At 49.1% G+C, this 22,886-nt stretch overlaps 2 protein-coding genes across 4 annotated transcripts in view; one reads left to right on the forward strand and one right to left on the reverse strand.

The window, feature by feature from the left end:
* Nucleotides 1-22,886, forward strand: part of BRSK1 (BR serine/threonine kinase 1) — a 58,416-nt gene that overhangs the window by 2,304 nt on the left and 33,226 nt on the right. The gene's annotated exons all lie outside the window — the stretch shown is intronic.
* HSPBP1 (HSPA (Hsp70) binding protein 1) lies at nt 613-22,050 on the reverse strand. Of its 3 annotated transcripts, none has more exons than XM_084770337.1 (8): nt 22,031-22,050; nt 21,148-21,441; nt 18,782-18,986; nt 17,203-17,427; nt 3,578-3,733; nt 3,379-3,475; nt 1,917-2,028; nt 613-945 (listed from the first exon to the last, which is right to left on the reverse strand). In XM_084770337.1, the coding sequence occupies exons 2-8, from the start codon at nt 21,349-21,351 to the stop codon at nt 871-873; spliced, it is 1,074 nt and encodes a 357-aa protein (XP_084626463.1). In that variant the 5' UTR covers nt 21,352-21,441; nt 22,031-22,050; the 3' UTR covers nt 613-870. The 3 variants fall into 3 exon arrangements, with proteins under 3 accessions (XP_084626463.1, XP_084626461.1, XP_084626462.1); XM_084770335.1 differs by lacking the exon at nt 22,031-22,050 and adding an exon at nt 21,773-21,930 and having other exon boundaries at nt 21,148-21,444; XM_084770336.1 differs by lacking the exon at nt 22,031-22,050 and adding an exon at nt 21,773-21,925.

Below are 22,886 nucleotides of genomic sequence, written 5' to 3' on the forward strand. Positions count from 1 at the left end.
TGTGTGTGTGTGTGTGTGGTTTGTTTGTTCCGGAGACAGGGTTTCTCTGTGTAGCCTTGGCTGTTCCGGACTCGCTTTGTAGACCAGGCTGGCCTCGAACTCACAGCGACACACCTACCTCTGCCTCCTGAGTGCTGGGATTAAAGGCGTGCGCCACCATGCCTACCTGGCTTGTTTGATCTATGTAACAGATCACTTTCACATAATAAAGTTAACACTAGTTCTGCTCCCTATGTCTTTTTCTTTCCGTCTGGGACCCACATGCCAGATGGGTCTTCTCTTTCCAACTAAACTGTTCGGCAAACAGTCTCATAGACACGCTGGAGATGTATTTCCAGGGTGATTTTAAATGCAGCCAACTTGACAATGAAGATTAATTAACCTTCACATAAAACTTCCTAATGCCCCCCCCACACTGAAATAAAATATATATTTGAAAGGACAGATGGTCCCGACACAAGTAAGGCTGGATAGGAGAAGGGGACAACAGCTCTGAAGATGGTAACAGGAACACGCTTATTTTCCCTTTAATGACCCTTCTCCTCAAGTCCCCTAAGCTCAGTCCCTCCCGCCTTCCAGAAGAACCTTCCAAAAAAACCAAGCAAGACAGTATAGGGCAGCAGGAGAAATGCTTTTATTGGAAGAGCAGCGTGGACATGAGAAGAAAGGATGACAGAAAGCAAGGGAGGGGGATCCAAGGGGCCAGCACCTTTCTTAGCAACCCCTCCAGGGGGCTGCCCAGAGATGGGCTGGCAGGCCCAGGCCCAGGCCTGGAGAAGGCCTGGCAATCCCTTGGGAGAGGGCGCCTGGGAAGGAAGGAGGCAGGAGGCCTGGGGTTCCCACGGAGAGAATGCAAGAAGCCACCTGGTCTCACCGGTCCATGCTGTCGTCCGTAGGGCTGGAGAAACAGGTCTGTAACAGCTTTTCACAGAACTCCAGCTCCTCCTGGATCGGGGTAAGAGAGGAGTCCTGAGCCCAGGGGCAGATCTGCTTCCCCTACGCTCAGCAGCTACAACATCCCTTTCAACTTCCTGGCTACCACCTGCCCACCCCAGCAGCCACTGGGCTTTCCCAGTGACCACTGCTCAGATCACCATCACTTACTTGCCCTGCTCATGGGTTTCTGAGCTCCCGGAACTAAAGCCTGGGGCCTCCCAAACTGGTCTGTCCTCCCGTCAGCCCTGTGGCTCATATATCCACTCAAGGTAGAGATGCTGACCACCAAGCCCAAGGATCTGGGCACAATCCCCATAACCCATGTTTTGGAAGGAAAGAACTGAATGACTCCCACAAACTGTCCTGTGACCTCCACCCGTGCACCCGTGCCCACACACAGTAATTATACTTTTAAACTGTATTTTATGGAGGTGGGGTAGAGAGTGTTTATGTCCGTGTATATGTACCCATGTGCGTGCATGTGTGGGAAGACTAGGGGTTCCCAGAAGCCACATCAGGCAGCTCACAACCACCTGTAACTTCCGCTCCAGGGGTTCCAATGCTTTCTATTAGCTTCTAAAGCAACCCCCTATACATACACGTACAAAAACAGACATATAAATAAGTCTTTTTAATTAAAAAAAAAATCACCATTTTAAATAATTATCCAAGTTAGTGAATAAGTAGGAATACTAAGTTAAATGTGATCACTCATTACTTATCTAAAGAGTTATCCATTCTCATCTATTTAATTTATTCACCTATTTAAGTATTTAAGGCTGTTTATCGATTTTGTGATACATAATACCTAATCAGTTTAATTATCATTTTTAACCAGATTATAGACTATTTCTCCCTTCCCCACTGACACAGCCTGTGGCCCACAGTGTGAGGTAACAGCAGGAAGCACAATAGTGAGAGAAGGAAGGCAGGGACAGATGGAGCCCGTAGGCCGCAGGCCACAGCCCCGCCCCTCACACCTGGTACTCCTCATGCTGCTGCAGCAGCTGGCAGCGATGGCGGAGCAGCTCCTCCAGGCCCAGCTCAGGCTCCCGGCATTCACGGACACCCTGAGGGAAGTCCGTCACAAGGCTGCGGGAGGACACAAGAGCAGACCTTAGGACCCCAGCTGCAACAGAAACCACAGCCCAGCACCTACCCCTCAGCACTGCCCCTGTGGGAGCTAAGGGACACCACGGCCCTACAGTGGGTCAGCTCCCCATCTGTAACACTGCCGCCCGGCTGCTACACATCACTGCAGTGAATATAAGATTTGGATGCTGTCTTCCATGAAGTCTATGCTGGCTCCACCATGGTCCAGGTGTGCCCAACCTTTTGACACTGTGACACAATGTTGTCATCAACAAAGTTCATGCTAAAGAATGGTATGATTGAATTAGTTTAAGAAATCTTGACCCGGGTAATGGTGGCGCACGTCTATAACCCCAGCACTTGGGAGGCAGAGGCAGGCGGATCGCCGTGAGTTCAAGGCCAGCCTGATCTACAAAGCAAGTCCAGGACAGCCAAGGCTACACAGAGAGATCCTGTCTTAAAAAAAAAAAAGAAAGAAAAGAAAGAAAGAAAGAAAAATCTTGGTCAGGTGGTGCTGGCACTTCTGAGTTTGAGGCAGGCTGGTTATAGAATGAGTTCCAGGCCAGCGGCAGAGGGGTGTGGGGGTGAGGGAGATAAGAGAGACAGAGAGAGAAATCTTACAATGCTGGGGGCTGGAGAGATGGCTCAGTGGTTAAAGAGCACTGACTGCTCTTCCAGAGGACCCAGGTTCAATTCCCAGCACCCACATGGCAACTCACAACTGTGTGTAACTTCATTTACAGGGTTTCTGACACCCTCAAACATACATGCAAGCAAAACTCCAGTGAACATAAAATATATATATATTTGTTTAAATCTTTATATAAGTGTGTATATGCATATTTTTATGTATGTATGTATAAAGTAAACTTAAAATGCTTTTTAAAAAAAGATTTATATTTACATATACAGTGTTCTGCCTGCACGTACACCTGCAGGCCAGAAGAGGGCATCAGATCACATTACAGATGGTTGTGAGCCACCATGTGGTTGCTGGAATTGAACTCAGGACCTCTGGAAGAGCAGTCTGTGCTCTTAACCGCTGAGTCATCTCTGCAGCCCCTTAAAATGTTTTTTTAAGTAAGTTTACAGTTCTGTATTGGGCAGCATTCTGGGGTACATGAGACCTAAGGCCTACAGATTGAAAAAGCCAAGAACACTAATGAACTGTGAGGAAATGCTCTGTGTGATCTCTGCTCCTCTCTGGCCTACACTCTTGATCTCCCACAGGGATAGTCACAGCACAGGCTCCAGTGTAGGAGCAGCCTAGTGCCTGAGCTGCTGTTTAAACATCACAGACGCGCAAGCACGCGTGCACACACACACACACATACACATACACACCCCTACCTGCACAGGGCTCCCAGCACATGCTCGTGGAAAGGGCTATGTTCTGTCCTCACAAGGGCCACCAGCTGCTGGACCATCCCCATGGAGCAAAGGGTTCCTGGGGAGAGAGCTTTGGGAGTCAGGAAGGCCGTTGACATGCCACGCCCACGTTCCTCATATGGCCGCCTCAGCGCCTTCACTTCCCCATCAGCCACCTCACCTTTGTGCTCAGGGTGGCCCACCAGCAGGTTCTGCAGCAGGAAGGCTGACTTGACCTTGAGCTTCTGCACCTGCTGCTGCATGGCTCGCATCAGCACAGAGAAGCCATCGAGGCGGAGGAACTGCAGCAGCCCCGCTTCCTGCTCCCGGACAAGACCTGGAGGGAGAGGCAGAGCTTTGAGGTCCCAGTCACCACTGCCTCCATCATTACCGACACAGCCGCCAACACCACCAGCACTATGCCCATTGCCACCATTTCCATTACCACAACCCTCATCAACCCTATCACCATTACTACAGCCAGGAACGCCATGTCTCTACCACCATCACAGCCAGCATTACCATTACTAACATAAGCACCACTACAACGCCACTGTTACCATCACTTCAGCCATCAGTACTGTTGCCACCAGGATCATCCCATCATCACCACCATCAGGACGATGGCATGACCACCATCCCCCACACAGTTCACCCTCTTACTGCCTGTAGCTCAGTGGTGTTTTGTATGTTCACAGACCTATGAAACCATCGCTATCACTGAACTCCAGAACATTTAAATCCATCACGCTGGTACCCACTACAGGCCGTTCCCATGCCCCGTTTGCCTCCAGCCCCTGCCACCATGGCTCTAGTTTCTTTCCCGGTGGATTTGTCTATCCTGGATACCTCGTAGGAATGGACTCACACAATACAGAATCTTTTATATCTAACTTTGTTCATTCAGCTAAATGTTTTCAAGGTGCATCAACGTTAAAAATTCTGTGCTTCATTTCTTCTTACAATAGAGCAATATTCTATTGCAGGGCCACACCACATTTTTATGCATTATACCTTTTACCCTCCACAAGTACCCTACAGGTAGGTGCTCTTGGGTTCCCATTTTATCTATTTGTTCATTCACTCAGTCATTTATTTTGGTCTTTTTGTTTGTGTACATGATACATATGTATTCTTGTGTTCACATGTGCACATGCAGGTGGAGGTCAGAGGTCATGTCTAGTATTGTCCAGAATCTCTGTCCACCTTGTTTTTTAGACAGAGCTTCTCACCAAACCTGTACCTTCCCCAGTGAGAGTAGGCCAAATGGCTAGGGAGTTCCAAGGACCAACCAATGTCTGCCTCCCTAGCTCTGGGATTACAGCTACAGCACCGTGCCTGGCTTGTTACATGGCTACTGGGGATCTGAACTGAGGCTCTCATGCTTGCAAGCACTCTACCAACTAAATCATTTCCCCAGACCGTATTTAGGTCTTTTAAGATGAGGCTTCATGTGTCTCAGTCTGGCCACCAACTCCCTCAGGAAGCCAAAGACACCGGAACTCTTCTCAGTCTTACTACTTCCACCTCCAAAATGCAGGGATTATAGGCATGTACCACCACACACGGCTGAAATTCACAAAGATAAAGATAACCAAGCTACCAAGCACGCATCTTTATTCTGAAGGCACTGAGGATTATGAGCAGCCTCCAAGCAGGGCAAGAGCCAACCAGGGATGCATCTTCAGGAAGGCCAGTTCCTGGATCAGCTCCAAGTCTTCCCTGCTCAGACACATAGGAGCCACTGCAAGTTCAAGGCCACTAGGTACCACACATGTGACAAGTGTGACTAAGGAGCTGTGCGGTTCCTTTCAGGTTCACTGAAATATAAAGTCAACAACCAGAAAGGGTGTAAAATTTTCCATTAAACACAACTCTGAGCCGGGGTAGTGACGCACACCTGTAATCCCAGCACTTGGGGAGACAGAGGCAGGTAGATCTTGGAGGCCAGCCTGGTCTACAAAGCAAGTCCAGGACAGCCAAGGCAACACAAAGAAACCCTGTCTCCAAAATAAAAAAAAACAAAAACAAGGGGCTGGAGAGATGGCTCAGAGGTTAAGAGCACTGGCTGCTCTTCCAGAGGTCCTGAGTTCAATTCCCAGCTCCCACATGCTGGCTCACTAACATCTATAATAAGATCTGGTGCCCTCTTCTGGTGGGCAGGTGTACATGAAGACACAACATTGTATACATAATAAATAAATAAATCTATCTTAAAAACAAAACCAAAGAAAACACCTCGTGTTTTCTACACCTGAACTGAGATGTGCTGAGTGTAAAATGATATCAAGTAGTTCTGATGATTAAATAAAAAGCCATAACGCATGCCTTTAATAGTCCATATGCAGGAGCTGGAAGTGGTTAAGAGCACTGGCTGCCACTGCTTACCCCACCCTCACCCAGAGATCCAGGTTCACTTCCCAGCATCCATGGTGGCTCACAACCACCTGTAACTCCAATCCCAAAGGATCCAATGCCATTCTCCTTCTGAGGAGTCAGGTACCAGGCACACAGGTTTGTTGCACAGGCATACATGCATGTAAAACACCCATACACATAATATTACATATAAATAAAAAATAAAAATGTTTAAATTGGCCTGTATCCACTATGTGTACCAATTACTATAGACAATAGTTAACCTTTTTTAAAAAATATTTTTGTAGTTGTATGCATGTGTGCATGTGCATGAAAGTACATGTGCCCACAGAAGATGTCCTGGACCTAGGTAGTTATTGCCTGATAAGGATGCTAGGAACCAAACTCAGGTCCTCTGCAAAAGCAGTATGCTGCTTAAAAACAAACAAACTGCTGAGCCAAAGCTAGAGAGATGACTCAGTGGTTAAGGGCACTGACTGTTCCTACAGAGGACCAGGGTTCAAATTCACAGTACCCACATGGTAGCTCACAACTGTCTGTAACTCCAAGATCTGACACTCTCCCATAGACACACATTCAGGCAAAACCAATGCAGATAATATAAAGGTAAACAAATTAAAAGGAAAAAAAAAAGATTTTAAATTGCTGAGCCATCTCTCCAGCTTGTTTGTTTCTTTAAGACAGTAACTTACTGTGTGTTGTTTAGGGTGGCCTCGAACTCCTGACTCTTCTTCCTCAGTCTCCTAAATGCTGGGATTACAAGCATGTGTCCCCACGCCTGAACTTCATAAACTTGGGGCCGGTTCAGCAGTTAAGCACACTGGCTGCTCTTACAGAGGACCACGCTTTGGTTCCCAGCACCCACATGGCAGCTAATGACCTGAATGCCCTATTCCTGGACTCTCTGGGTACCAAAACAAATAAACAGGTTTTTTGGGGGGGTGGGGGAGGGGGAGATGTTTTGGTTTGGTTCAGTTTTTCTCTGTGTAGCCTTGGCTGTCCTTGCCTTGAATGCATAGAGATCCACTTGTCTCTGGCTCCCGAGTGCTGGGATTAAAGGCGTGGGCCACCACCACTCAGCTGTTTTCTTTAATAGAAGATTGGTTAGAGAGGTGAGTACCTGCAATCTCAGTGTTTGGAAGCAAGAGGAGTGCTGTCAGTTCAAGTCCACCCTGGTCTACACAGCACGTACCAAGCCAGCCATGACTGTGCAGTGAGACTCAGTCTCCAAAGCTGAAAAGAGGCCTGGTGGCAGCGGCTGCGGTGGCTGTGGCTGTGCATGTCTTTAATTGCAGCACTCCAGAGGCAGAGGCAGGCCGATCTCTGAGTTTGAGGTAGCTTGATATACAGAGCAAGTTCCAAGACGGCCAGGGCTGTTACACAGAGAAACCTTGCCTCGAAAAAAGAAAAATAAATAAATAAATAAATAAATAAAAATTTAAAAAGGGGCCGGAGACATGGCTCAGAGGTTAAGAGCACTGACTGCTCTTCCAAGAGGCCCTGAGTTCAGTTCTGAGCAACCACATGGTGGCTCACAACCAGCTACAATCCAGTCTGATGCCTTCTTCTGTCCTGTAGGTGTACATGTAGGCAGAGCACTGTATACACAATAAATAAATACATCTTTAAAATAAATAAATAAATAAATAAATGAGGAGGAGGAGGGGAAGAAGAAGAAAATAATAGCTGGTCATGGTAGCACATGTCTGTAATCCCAGAATTCAGAATACAAGATCATCTTCAATGATATAGTGAGTTTGAAGCCAGCCATGGCTACATCTTTTTTCAAAAATTACTTCAAAATAAAACTAGGTAAAATAAATAAATAACAAAATAACCAACGGATAGGAGAAATGAGGAACCACAAATTCAATTGGCAAACAGCCTGGAGGCTCCAACTCTATAGCATGACCAGGAGCAAGCACGGCCCTTGAGCCTAGGGTGTGGGGCTGGACCAACCTGTGCTGGGGAAGGTACCATGAGCCCTGACCCAGACTCTGACAACTGAAAATATTCTGGTCATTACCAGTGTCCCTGGAGGGCAGGCACAGACACCTTTCTACAAGGACCTCTGCTTACTCACCTCAACCTTCATCCTCACCTAGGTCACTACCACAACCTTCACTTACCTCGCACCTTCCATGAACTCTGGCTGGCCATCTCCTCTCTGCAGCACGGGAGGGCAGAACGGCTGCTACTGCTCTCACCTGACAGGCAAGGCCATCAACAACGGTCACACTGCTCCCTTTAAAAAGCTACAACTGGGGCTGGAGAGATGGCTCAGCAGTTGAGAGCACTGACAGCTCTTCCAAAGGACCCGAGTTCAATTCCCAGCACCCACATGGCAGCTCACAACTGTCTGTAACTCCAAGATCTGACACCCTCACACCAACACACATATATGCAGGCAAAAACACCAATGCACACACAATAAAATTAAATAAATTATTTAAAATAAAAATAAAATAAAAAGCTACACTTAGCCAGGTAGTGGTGCTGCACGCTTTTACTCCCAGAACTCTGAAGACAGAGGCAGGTGGATCTCTGTGAGTTGGCAGCCAGCCTGGTCTACAGAAGGAGTTCCAGGACAGTCAGGGCTACACAGAGAAATCCTGTCTGGGAAAACAAACAAACAAAACAAAAAGGCTACACTTACTCTGAGCTGAAAAAAAAAAATGAGCTGTCAAGACAGAGGAAGGTTAAGTGCATATTCCTACGTAAAAGATGAACCAGAAAAGGCTGCGTGCTGGGTTCCAGCTACTGTGGCTGTGGCTGTGTGAGGGAAAATGGCCTCCACTGTCTCGGGGAGTGGCACTGCTAGGACGTGTGCCTTGCTGGACTATGTGTGGCCTTGTTGGACGGAGCGTGTCACTGAGGGGTGGGCTCTGAGGTCTCTCTTCCTGCTGCCTGCTGATCTAGATGCAGAACTAAGCTCCTCCAGCACCCCATGCCTGTCCGTGGGCCACCAGACTTGCCGTCACGATAATGAATGAACCTCCTAACTGTAAGGGAGCCCCGCTATATCCATCCCCCCATTAAATGCTTTCCTTTAGGAGAGCTGCTGTGCTCAGTTTCTTCACAGCCATAAAACCTCTCACTGGGACATTCAGTCCGGCATCCTGGAAAAGCCAAACTGCGGGCCAGGGATGTCAGAGAGGTTCCAGGCAGTGAAGTGACTCTGTATGGCTCCATCATGACGGATACGTGCCATTGGATGCCTGTCCAAACCAGAGGGCACAATATGAACTACAGACTGTAGATGAGACAGCAATGGGGTTTACTGCTGGAGCAAATGTGCGTCTCTCGGGGAGATGCTAAGGAGGGAGGCTGTGTGGGTACGGACAGAGGGTCATAGGAGAGCTCTCCAGACCTCGCACTCTGTGCTGTGCTGTGACCTGAAACTGCTCAAAGGCTGGGGATACAGCGCAGTAGTAGAGTCAGTGCCTGCATAGCACATACGTGGCCCTGGGCATTGTGGCTAATGCCTACAGTTCTACCTCTAGAGAGGCTCAGGCAGGCGGACAAGGAGGTCAAGGTCATCCTTGGCTACGTAGCCAGTTCAAGGCTAGGCCAGGCCATGTGAAACCGTGTCTTAGAAACAAAACAAACGGGCTGGAGAGATGGCTTAGTGGTTAAGAGCATTTGCTGTTCTTCCAGAGGACTGAGTGCAATTCTCAGAGTCTACAGCAGGTACACACCACAACCACCCGTGATTACAGCTCCAGGGGATCCGATACCTTCTCTTCTGGGCACTACAAGTTCCTGTTCTCCTAAGTACACATACACACATATACACAGAATTAAAAATAAAACAGACTGCTGCAAGTTTAAAGCTTGCCTGGGCTATATCGGGAGTGTCACACCAGGTTACACTGGCTTACAGTGAGACCATCTCAAACATCAATGGGCCCCATGATGGCTCAGCAGGTAAAGGCGCCTGCCATGAGGCCTGATAACCTGAGTTCAACACCAGAGACCCACGGTTGGAAGATGAAAAGCAACTCCCACAAGTTGCATTTATACCACCACACTTATACTATGGTATACATGCCCACACACATCTTAAAAAAAAAAAAAATTAAAAAACCAAAAGCAAGAACCAGATGTGGAGCCGGGCGGTGGTGGCGCACGCCTTTAATCCCAGCACTTGGGAGGCAGAGGCAAGTGGATCTCCATGAGTTTGAGGCCAGCCTGGACTACAGAGCGGAGTTCCAGGACAGCCAGAGCTGATACACAGAGAAACCCTGTCTCAAAAAACCAAAAGAAGAAAAAAAAAAGAAAGAAAAACCGAAAAAAGAACCAGATGTGGTAGCACACACTTATAATCTCAGTATGTGGAGGCAGGGGGACCACAAGGCCTTGGCTACACAGCAAGTGTGAGGTCAGCCTGGAATACACAAGACCCTGTCTGAAAAAGAAGAGAGAAGACTAGTGAGATGGTTCAGAGGGTAGAAGCAGTTGCTGCACTCACAGGCTGACCTGAATTCAATCCTCAGGTCCCTCAGAAAGGTGAAAGAAGAGCCGACTCCACAGCTGTTCCCTGGCCACCACACGAGCTCTATAAAGGTGCTTACTGTCCACTCTCCCAGTAATACTAAGTTGTTTTCCTGTTTGACTCTGTCTTTAAAAAGCAACAGAGATTAGCTGGGTTTGGTGGCCCACACCTTTGCCGTAAGCACTCTGGAGACAGAGGCAAGAGGATCTCTAAGTTCAAAGCCAGCCTGGTCTACAGAGCAAGTCATACAGAGAACCCAAAAGGAGGAGGAGGAGGAGGAAGAGGAGGAAGATGAAGAAGAGGGAGAGGAGGAGGAGGACAAGGAGGAGGAAGAGGAGGAGGAAGTAGCAGCAGCAGGGATCAAGCCAACAGAGGTGCATGTGTATCTCCGCGTCCTTCCCTGTCCCTTCCCCCTCCCAGGCCCGCACACACGCGACTCCAAGTGACCCATCTCTGAGTCTTTCTGAAACCCTTTCTCTGTGGAAACAAAGAACCACTTACAGAAGTGAAGTGACAGGGCATCCAAGTCTGTGTCCTCACAAGAGAGGGATAGGAATGCAGTAATGTCCCTGCCTCAGGCAGCAGGAACCCATGTGACCAAGCCCTACCGGTTCCTAGCACAGAACCCTGGAAAGCTGCCACACAACACCATTACTATAAAGCCACACAAGGAAGGGCAGACACCACTCCACTGTGCACTTTAAAGTGGTTATGTGAACTCTCCTTCAGAGTAAAATGGCAGGGTTGTTTTGACAGCTCCCCCATAGCATCTGGAGAACCCACAATGCTGTGGGGCCACTCAAGCCACCTGAGGCTTCTTGCCTCAGTCCTCAAATGCTTCCTTCAGCAGCCGGCCACCTTGGGGACAGAGAGCCAACACAGAGGATGTTTGTGTGCTCAAAGACAGTATCACTGCCATGGTCCACTGCCCTGATGACCGGGGCCATATAAAGGACGAAAGCTACTTTAGTGATGGGCTCTTGAGCCCTGACCCACAGACATGGTGAAAGATGAGGGTCACTGCTGTATAAAGAAGAAATAGGGTCAAGGCAGCCCAAGATGAGCTGAGCTGAACATCCAGATGGTCTGTTACCAGACAGATGCAAATGAGCAGAGGAATAGAGGCTTCTGTGTGCATGTGTGCATATTAAATGCACAGACACACAAACACCTTATACCATATACACAACGGACACCATACACCAAACACAACCCACACCAGATACCCATACCAAATACCTCCCCCTATACGCACGCATGCATGCATGCATGTGCATGCACTTTAAAAAAAAATATTTAATTTATGTGCATTGGTGTGGGGGTGTCAGATCTTGGAGTTAAAGACAGTTATGAGCTGCCATGTGGGTGCTGGGAATTGAACCCAGGTCGTTTGGAAGAGCAGGCAGCGCTCTTAACCACTGGGCCATCTCTCCAGCCCCGCGTATGTACTCTTAAACTTACAGAAATATGTACCAAGTACAAGAAGGGGACGAGGTAGTCTGGGACAAGAGCTTTTTATTGCATAATCTTTTGTACCTGCTGTATACTGTGAACAATGTAACCTTTTACAGACTTCTCTGTTGTTTTGTTTTCATTTTCTTTTCTCCTCAGCCCTCCCCCACTCCCACCCCCCACCCCCCCACCCCACCCCCTGCAGGATCTTATCTAGCCCCGGCTAGCTGTGAATTCACTATATACCCAAGCGTGACACACGTAAGGATGGCCTTGAACTTCTGATCCTCCTAACTCCACCTCTCCACTTCCCAAATGCTGAAGTTACAGGCATGTGAAACCACGCCTGGCTTGTGTGGTACCAGGATCAAATCCAGGGCTTTTTGTATGCTAAGTAGGCACTCATAGCCCAAGCTGACCTCAAAAAAGGTGTTTTCTGTTTCTTTTTTCTTTTTTTTCTTTTGAGGCAGGGTTTCTCTGTGTAGCCTCCTGAGTGCTGGGATTAAAGGTGTGAGTCAGCGGACCTCAAATTTGCAGGCATCCTCCTGAGCAGCTGCCAAAGGCTGAATCACAGATGTATACCAACATTCTTGATCCCCTGTATTTTTAATATTACAAAGCATCTTCACTGGAGCCAGGGGGTATTTAAGACACATTCCACTGTAGACCCCAGGCTGTCCTAGAACTCACAGAATCCTCCCTCCACCTACCACTTACCAGAATTATAGGTGTGAGTCACCATGTCCACCTAATTTAATGTCTTCCTAAAAAGGGGTTGGGGCTGGATAGGCTGGAGAGATGGCTCACTGGCTAAGAGCACTTATTACTCTACTCTTCCAAAGGACCAAAGTTCGGTTCCCAGCACCTACTTATAACTCCACACGGACTCCAATGCTTTTAGCATCTGTGGGCACTCATGTGGGTACCTCTACACAAAAAAAGACACACACCCCTACACACAGAAAGACATACACCCCTACACACAGAAACACACACAGCCCAACGCACAGAAACACACACACACCTACACACAGAAACACACACACAGCCCTAAGAAACATATACCCCTACACACAGAAATACACACAGCCCTACACAGAAACACACACAGCCCTACACTGTTGAGGTTGGTCTGGTGTATTTTGATGCTAATTACTGCTTGCTGTCTCTGTGCCCCACCTTGTACCTTGCCTAAGAGCCTAACCTGTTTGACGAATAAAATGCCACCACACCTGGGCAGGGTGAATGGGATAGAGGTGGCTCAGGTTCCAGGCTGGGGGAGACAGAGAGATGGAGGCAAGGAAGGCTATGCCATGGATGAGGTGGAGAAGAAGCACATGGTTGGCATGGATGGAGACTTGGTCCAGATGACAATAATTAGCAAGTACTTGTGATTATGGATGGGATGTGGCTTGATAGAAATTATTAGAAGATGGCATGGGATTGAGGCAGGGATCCTATGCCTGTCCCACTATGGGAGGTAGTTTAGGGGCTTAATATCTGCCCTGCCCCAGGTTAACTAAGGCTATCTTAAAATATAACAGGTGTCTGTGTCTTGACTGACTGCTAGCGGGTTAGAAAATACCACCATAATAATAATTATAGGCCTAATAATAAATATTATTAGGCCATACTGGTAAAATAACTGCAATACTACACACAGAAACACACACAGCCCTACACACAGAAACACACATATACAGAACTAAAAATAATCTTAAGGTAGATCCTTTAAAAAAGTAGGGGCAACTCACACACTTACACACACACACACACACACACACACACACACACACAATAAAAAAAGACAAGCTGGGCATGGTGGTGCACGCCTTTAATCTCAGCACTTGGGAGGCAGAGGCAGGAGGATTGATGTGAGTTCGAAGCCAGCTTGATCTACAAAATGAGTCTAGAACAGCCAAGACTACAAGAGAAACCCTGTTTCAAAAACAAAAAACAAAACAAGGAAACAAACAAACAATAAAAAAAAAGTAGGGGCTGAAAAGTTGTCTCAGCTGTTAGGAGCACTTAATGCTCTTGCAGAAAGGAACCAGGCTCAGTGCCAAGCACCCACAAGGCGGCTCCCAACCTCCTATAACTCAAAGTCAAGGAGCTACCCTGCTCTTTTCTGGCCTCCTCAGGCACCGTATATATGTGGTGCACAGATATGCATGCAGGAAAAAAAAAAGCAGTAAATCTTAAAATACTAGAAGGAAGCTCTGCAGGTCCCTCCCTATGGAGCTCCCGATCAGGCTGTAGCAGATCTGGGCCCTTTTTCCTCACCCTAGGGCTAGGGCTATTCTCTGTCTATCTCTTCGTGCCCCTAATTTGGGCATTACTTTCCAAAGACTGTGCTGCCTCAGACCTCCTCCCTGCTGCAAGGCCTCTCCGACCCAAGCCTTCCGTGTTCCTCCCAGCAGCCTCGAGGCCCCTGCCTATCTGCTGTGAACAAGCACATGGAGACAAGAGGAGATGCAGGAGGGCGGACGAAAAAGGATGTGGGCTAGAGGCCCCTCCCACAAACTTCATTTCTCTCTCTCTCTGTCTTTCTCCCCAGCTCCCTCTCCTCCTCTCCACAGCTAGCTTTGTAACCCTCTTTGGCCTCAAACTCATGGCAATCCTCCTGAGTCCTGGAACCACAAGTGCAGGTCTCCAGGCCTGACTTTCCACATCCCGCTCCAGTGACGTAAGGACACTCTCTGCGGATGCATGGCAGCTGGTGGTCAAATGCTTCCCTGCCCCTCACAAAACCCTGAGTTCGACTTTCAGCAGCTCACTAGCCAAAGCATGCTGGTGCATGCCCATGCTCCCAGAGCTCTGGAAAGATACAGGCAGGAGGACAAGAAATTCAAGGTCATCTTGTGGTACAGAGAGAGAGAGTTCAAAGCCAACCTGGTATATATGAGATCCTGCCTCCGAAATGTAAAGGAGCCATGTGTGGTGGTGCACACCTTTAATCCCAACCTCTGGAAGCAGAGGCAAAAATCTCGGTGTTCAATGCTAGGGACACACAGGGACCGAGAAACCGCTGACTTTCAAAGATAAACAAGGAGTCCCCATATGTCCTTGCAAGCCCACTCCCAGGTACATACTCGGAGACTTGAACCCTGCTCACAGCAGCAGAGCAGCCAAGGGGCTGAGACAACCCAGATTCCCATTGGCAGATGGGACAGATAAACAAAGTGTGCTGCGCCCGATGCGACGGAATGCCATTCAGCCATAAAAAGGAGTGCAGTCCTGACGCATGCCACAACAAGGGTGAACACTACGCTCAGTGAAAGAATCCAGAAGCGAAAAGGCCACATGGGGCACACGGTTGTGTTTACAGGAAATGTCACGTACAGGCAAACCCTCAGACACACTGCATAAAGTGGCGGCAGGAGCTGGGATTGGGGGGGCGGTATGGGGAGGGACCGCTGCATGCCTACAGAGGCCAGCTGGAGGTGATAAACGTTATGAAGGTCAAAGGGGTGTACAACCTTGCGAATAAGCTAAAAAACACCACACTGTGTGCTCTTCTCAAAGGATGGATTTAGCTGTGCTGGAGACACAGGCTACAATCCGTCCCACTTGCAATATGCAGACAGAAGGTTGATAAATTCAAGATTTGCTTGGACTATAGAGTGCGCTCAAGGCCAACTTAGGAAAACTGAACAAGATCCTGCTTCAAAACAAAAAGGCCTTTTTGGTTTGTTGTTGTTGTTGTTGTTTTGTTTTTTCAAGACAGGGTTTCTCTGCTGCATAGCCTTGGCACTGTAGACCAGGCGGCTAGCCTCAAACTCACAAAGATCCGCCTGCCTCTGCCTCCTGGAGAGCTAGGATTACAGGCCTGTGCCACCATGTCTGGCTCAAAACAAAAGGGTGAAAAGAGTTCGTTTGGGGCATTCTGCAGAGGGCTTGTCTACCATATACAAAGCCCTGGGTTTGATCTGTAGACACGTGTAAACAAAGCATGGCGTGCATGTTTGCAATCCTAGCCCTGCAGGGATGGAGGCAGGGGAATCTGAGGCAGGACTGTGGGAGGCACTCTGAAGACCCTGCCCGCCCCGCTGGCTAGTCAGGGACATTCCAGTCCAACTGTCACTGAGGTAGGGGAGGGAGAGAGGGAGAGAGAGACAGAGACAGAAAAGAGAGAGAGGTGCATGCACGCCTTTAATCCCAGCACTCGGAAGGCAGAGGCAGGCGGATTGATGTGAGTTTGAGGTCAGCCTGGTCTACAAAGCGAGTCCAGGACAGCCAACGCTACACAGAGAAACCCTGTCTCAAAAAACCAAAAGGGGGGAGGGGGCGCGCGGGGAAGGAGAGAACTTTATGGTCGTTCTCAGCTAAAAAGATCTTCAGCCTGGCCTATATGATACATAGATAGCCTCTTTTAAAAAAATAACCATAGCTGGGCATGGTGATGCACACCTTTAATCCCAGCACTCGGGAGGCAGAGGCAGGCGGATAACTGTGAATTCCAGGCCAGCCTGGTCTACAAAGTGAATCCAGGACAGCCAAGGCTACACAGAGAAACCCTGTCTCAAAAAACCAAAAAAAAAAAAGAAAGAAAGAAAGAAAGAAAGAAAAAGCCATTACACACACACACACACACACACACACACACACACACACACATTTATGTATGAAGCTATGACTGTAGGAAAAGCACTCATAAAACCCCACCCCTCCCTTAGATATTCTAATCCAACTGTCACTGAGGTAGGGAGTAGGAGGAACTCATCCTCCTTATCCATATATATATCCATGTGTGTGTATATATATATATATGTATATATATATACACACATACACACATATATATATATACATGGATATATATAAGCAGGGCCTGTGACATAGCTTATGAGATAAAGGTTTTTGCCACCAGCCTGAGGATCTGAATTCTACCCCTGGGGCCTGCATGATAGAAGCAGACACAGACACAAAGCACATTATCAAAACCGACATTCAGCCAGTGCCCCATGATGCTAGTTTTCCTTCTGTCCCCAAGCTGGCACCTAAATGTGGACGTTCTCTGTCCCTGCCTCGGTCTCCTTGCCTCACAGGCCGTGAGGACATACAGCAGCATTCACATAGAGTCATCACGGTTCTCACTGAGGAACTCTGCCCTGTCTGGAGACGTGAGGGCTCTTATAACTGGGAATGCTCCTCTGTCTCCAGTTGGCGGAGTATCCCACATCACACAGGATGCGCCCCAAAGCAGAAAATGAACTGACCCCAAACATGGACAAAGTCTCTGATGTGTGTGAGGTCCTCGAGCTGGGACACAAGGATGCCGACCTCCACTGCCTGGAGACTGTTAGTATCTGCCTCTGACTTCACGCCTCTGCCTCTGGCACCTCTCACACGAACTCCCAACAGGAATATGAATCGAAACATGAAGAGCCCAACCTGTTAACCCCTCTGGCTCCAGCAAGCCCCACCCCTGTGGTCCACACAGGCCCCAGGCCCTACCCGAGCAATCTTGGGACACTCACAGGAGATGGCGAAGAGGGCCTTGACGCGTACCGTGTCGCAGGAGTCCCGGTCGAGCAGCCGAAGTAGCTTGCGCAGGGCACCTAAGCCCAACACCTGCTCCTGGATGGCTGCGACATTCTGACTGCATGTCCCGATGAGCTGTGCTGCCCTCCAGCGCAGCCCTGCAGGCCCGGCCTCGAGGTATCGGCCCACCAGCAGGTGCATGCCTGACAGCTGGCAGAAATCTACAGACAGGAGAGGAGAGAAAACTGTCAACCCTCCAGTACACAGACCGACCTCTTACTCCTTAGACTGTGACTGTACTTAGAGACAAAGTATGCAGGAAACGGTTGACTAATATTGGGGGGGAGCTCACTTGGGAATGACAAAACGTCTTGGAAGTGGAACAGGCTACAGCTCAGTTGGTAGAGTACTTGCCTAGCGCTCATGAAGCCCTGGGTTGGAGTCTCAGCACCATATAAACTAGGCAGAGTGATACACTCAGCACTAAGGAGCAGGCAATAAGATCACAAGTTCAAGGTCATCCTTAGCTACGTAGGAAGTTTAAGGCCTGCCTGGTTTACGTAAGACAGAGATGGGAAGCAAATGGGGGTACATGCCTATAATACCAGTGACTCAGAAAGCCGAGACAGAGTAGGGCGGAATAGTGCGCTCCACTGATCCTGGCACTTGGGAGGCAGAGGCAGGTGGAGCTCTGTAAGTTTGAGGCCAGCCTGGTCTATGTAGTAAGTTCCAGGACAGTCAAAGCTCCATAGTGAAACTCTGTCTTGAAATCAAAAGTTTTGCGTGGGCTACAGAGGAATTTCAAGGCCAGCCTGATACATATAGAAAGTGAGTTCTAGGCTAGCAAGGGCAACGTAATGAGACCTTATCTCAAAAAAAAGAAAAAAAAAATACAGGGTGTGGTAGCACATGCCTTTAATGCCAGAAAATGAGAGGCAGAGGCAGGTAAATATCTGTGAGTTTGAGACCATCCTGGCCTGCAAAGTTCCAAGCCAGCTAGGGCTATATAGTGAGATCTTGTCTTATTCAGTTAATGAATAATGAAATAAAAAACAAATATATACGTATATAAAAAAGAATGTGACCTGTGAATGCCCCTTGACCTTAGATGCTCCAGCATCATTTCCTACCCTAGACTGGCCCATGCCCCACTCTTCCGTGGTAGGATTCCTGTCTGTTCTGACCACAATCCTACCTCAAGACCTCTGCACTAGCTAGTCCTCCTGCCTTGAATGCTTTTTCCAAATCTGGAATAACCCCAAGACATATGTTCACTCAGCTCTCTGATCAAATGCTGTACCTCAAGGTGGCCTCACTTTACCAACCCCCAACCCCCTCCCTTCTCATCCTCTGGAGAGTGGCAGTCGATGGCCAGCAGGTCAGAGGTCGGTCTCAGGACTTATCACGGAGGTGGCAGAACAAACCTGTCACCACAGTGACTTAGGTGGGATGCAAGAAAGGATGCAAGAGAGGCTGGAAGGAGCCGTTGGTGCGATCCAGCAGAGAAGGGACCAAGACTGGGCCACACAGGAGGACGTGGGGCACTCTGCTGGGAGCTGGGGTGAGAGGGGGTACCTGCCGCATTGTCCATGTTCTCGCACAGGTCGGCTAGCAGCTCTAGTGCCCCTTCACGCTCCTGCTGGTCAGTGGCCAGCTCAGCTTCACCAGCAGTTGGGGGTGTGGGCTGGGACAGCACCCGGAGGCAGCTCTTCATCTGCTCCACCTCCTCCCGCTGGCCTCGGAAGGCAGCAGACATGGCTTCCTGCAGCCACTGGCGCCTCTAGGGAAGAAGGGAGCAGGGTGGTCGTTCAGCAATTACCTAGGGAGTGACATTAATATGATGGCCAAGCGCAAGGGCTGCCGGCTCTTTCCATCAGCAAGTATCGAGGAAACACAGGGGACTCGTTCTGTAGCTCCATCTGGCTTCCAACTCACAGCAGGCTTCCTGCCTTGGCCTCCCAAGTGCTGGGATGACAGGCATGAGCCGCCATGCCCAGCTGGGTACACAGTTTTCATTCATAAATTCTTCTCTAGGTGCTAGAGACTCAATCTGGAAACAGACTAGCCAAAGAAAGAGAAATAAGCAGAGTGGAGCACCATGGGAGTGTGGGTAGGCCTGCAAAACTAAGCGGGGGCCATCTTAAAGGATCCCATGTGTCAGCAACGAAATAGACCATGGAGTAGCCAGGCAGATACTAGGAAGGATACTCGAGGCAGAGGACACCAGGCCAAGGTGGCTGAAGCAGAGCTAAGTAAGGGAAGAAAAAAAGCTGAGGAAAGAGAAACAAACCCCCAGGAAAGGAGCAGGTTGGATCTTCCGGTTGTAAAGACCTAGGTTTTGCTCTGACTGAGGTAAGTGGAGCTGCAAAGGGGGTTCTCTGCAGAGAGGCAGAGATGTGGACTGCAAAGTGTAAGAACAGAGACAAGGAAGCTGAGTGGTCCATGCAAGGGAAAAGGTCAGGGAGCTTATCACAGACACGTGCCTGCAGTCCCAGCACTGGGCAGGTGGAGGCAGAAAGTTCTAGAACGGCCTCAACTATGTATCAACATGAAAAATGGCTACCTCCTGGATTCTGAAAAAGAGAACCAATTATACAACTAAGGTCAAAGATAAGAAGGGAATCAGGGTGACGTAGGGGCTCCGTCCCCCCGAGCAGCTGGCCGCTTCAGAGGGGGAACGCCAGACACGCTCCTTTCCCATAGGATGCCCGGCTTCAAGATCTGCTATACAAGCGCAGGTCTTCGCATCCATGCTCTACTGACGCTCTGAGCTAGATGGTTCTGCACCGTATCACGTGCCCTGAGAGCTGCGTGGGGTTGACCAGCATCCCCTGCCTGCACGCTATACCAAGCTGTGCCAAGAATGGCTCTACCCATGCCAACAACTAAAAAAACAAAACAAAACAAAACAAACAAAGAAGAGAAAGGACGGAGAACGAGGAGAAATCAACAAATGAGGACAGGCTACAGAGGAAAACCAGAGGAAATGACTAGCGCACACCTGTAATCCCAGCATTCTGGAGGTGGAGGCGGAAGATGAGGAGGGCAAGGTCATGTTGGCTAGCCTGGTCTATATGAGACCTCAATCTCAAAACAGGAGAGAAAAGGGGAAGAGGCTGTAAGCCTTTGTGAGCATTCTCCCCAGCAAATCTGGGCAAACTATCTCATTGTTCTGTGCCTGATTCCTCCTTGTGCTATAAAGGTTTAATGATACAATATATAAAAATTATGCCATAACTTAGCTGAATTGCTAAAAATATGTATACATGCATACAATATGTATAATAACTGTCAGCTAATATATATATACTCCCATCAACCTTCCAAACACTTCTGTCAGGTTTTATTACAGCTATTCTAAATGCATTGATAAAATAAAATAATTCTGAGGCCTGAGAAAGGATGTGACTTGCCCAGCCAAGGTCATGGTTGGCAACTGGCTCAGCCCAACTACACAATGTGTTGCGTACAGGTCAGTGTAAACTGGAGCATCTCAACTGCCTGATGAAACACTGTCCTGACTATTATTATCACCGTCAGCTCAAAAATGAATGAAAATTTGAAGATTGGAAAGATTAAATAATATAGCCAAGGTCATATGTGTAGGGACAAGGCTGAATCCAGTTCTGTCTGATTCTAGAAAACTCTGGCTTTTCTTTCTCTCTCTCTCTTCTCTCTTCTCTCTCTCTCTCTCTCTCTCTCTCTCTCTCTCTCTCTCTCTCTCTCTCTCTCCTTTCCCTCATTACGAGACTATTCTGCCCCCCAGAACAAGGCTGTGATCACACACTTCGCAGGTGACCTTCAGCCTACCATGATGCCACATTGAGACTCTTGTTCACGACCCAGGAAGACAACAGCTTCCAGCTCACTAAGCCACTCTCCCCAAGACACTTATATGCCCAGGCCCCCTCACCCTAGTTTCTCGGGTCCTCATACTTTACCTCCTCGCTCATGGGTTCTGGAGGGGGGTCTGGCTCCTCAGAGCCCGCAGTAATAGCCATCTGCAGCAGGCCTTGGAGGTTCCGTGGAGGCCGGGGATTACCTGAGCCCCCTGCCGAGGAGCCGCTGCCCCCTGAGGAGCAACCCTGGGTGGCCGGAGGCAGCGCGAGGGGGAGGCGATTGCCCCCTGAGCCTTTGTCTGCCATGGACTTTCTGTGAAGGGAGACTGTGTTGAAGGAAGATGATGGTCAACGCTGAGGCAGTTCAGGCGTCCGGGTGGGTCGACTCTTGAAGGTCTGCTGAGAAGGTGGCGTTTTGGAGTTGTTAGGCGCCTCTTCATGATCCCAAACCATTCTGCCTGCACCCACCTTAACCACAGCCCCCTTTCCTTGCTTCATACCAACAAGACCCTTCCCCAAATCCAGACGCCCCTCCTTCCTCCCTAACAACAGGCCCCACCCACTCTCCCTGGCAACGAGCCCCCCCCAAGATCCACAGCTTGCGTCCTCGTCTCTTAGCAACACCAATGCATCGCCTCCATGGCAACAAGCCTTCCCTCGGTCTCCTTAGCAACAAGTCTCCTCCCTTGTCTTTTAAGAGGGGCCCCCCCAATAGGGCTGCTCTCACCTTCCCGGGTCTAGAGCCGCCACCACGCCTAAAGATAGACTAGCCTGCACCTGACTCTGTTGGGCGCCGCCATCTTTGCCGGAAATACGCAAGATCTCACTCGGAAGTGCCTCACCCTAGTTGTTTGCCCAGGTCTAAGCAACACCTCAAGGCGCGTACGGCGCTCTGACGACTAGGCCCCACCTCTCTCCCTCTCTTTGCCACGCCCCCACACCACGCCGTTTGTTATAAGCCCCGCCCCCTGGCGCCTTTGCGCACCTTGGCGAAGATAGGACTCTTATTGAGAACTCCTCCCCTTCCAGGCATAGGCCCCGCCTACGCCCGTATTCCCCGCCTCTATTCTAGGCCTTTCGGCCTTTCCTAGTCAAGTCCCGCCTCTTTCTAAACTACCTGGTACGTCAGCTAGTCCCGTTCGACCACGCCCCTACACAGGCCACGCCCCTTGGCTGCCCCTTGTAAGGACCTGTTTGCGCCTCTCTCGCAACTGATTTTTTTTTTCCATGAAATCTGATTTTTTTTCATTAATTTATTCAGATTATATCTCAATTTTTATCCCCTTGCTTGTCTCCTCCCATTCCTCCCTCCCTTCGCAACTGATTTTAACTGTAGTTGTTACAGGAGCCTTGGGATATCGCCTCTAATGCCCCACCTCTGTAACCTGAGACTCGGTCTCACTTTTTTGGGCCCCCCCCACCCCGCCCCCGGCCTCAGTTTCCCCATTTATTACCAGCTTCAGTGTGGAACACTTTTTTTTTTTTTTTTTTTTTTTTTGGTTTTTGGAGACAGGGTTTCTCTGTGTAGCCTTGGCTGTCCTGGACTCGCTTTGTAGACCAGGCTGGCCTCGAACTCACAGGGATCCCTCTGCCTCTGCCTTCCAAGTGCTGGGATTAAAGGCGCGCACCACCACGCCCGGCAGGGGTGCACATTTTTAATCCCCGTACTCAGGATGCTAAAAGCATGTGAAGATTTGTGAGTTGGAAAGCACTCGGTCATGTTGAGCTCCAGGCCAATGCTGCATTGTGAAAGCCTTCTCAAAACACAACAAACCCAAACCAACCCCCAAACCAAAAAAAGGGGGGTGGGGTGGGCTAGAAAGAGATAGTTCAATGATTAT

This window comes from Acomys minous, assembly GCF_964271855.1.
Source record: "Acomys minous genome assembly, chromosome: 20".
Taxonomy (NCBI): domain Eukaryota; kingdom Metazoa; phylum Chordata; class Mammalia; order Rodentia; family Muridae; genus Acomys; species Acomys minous.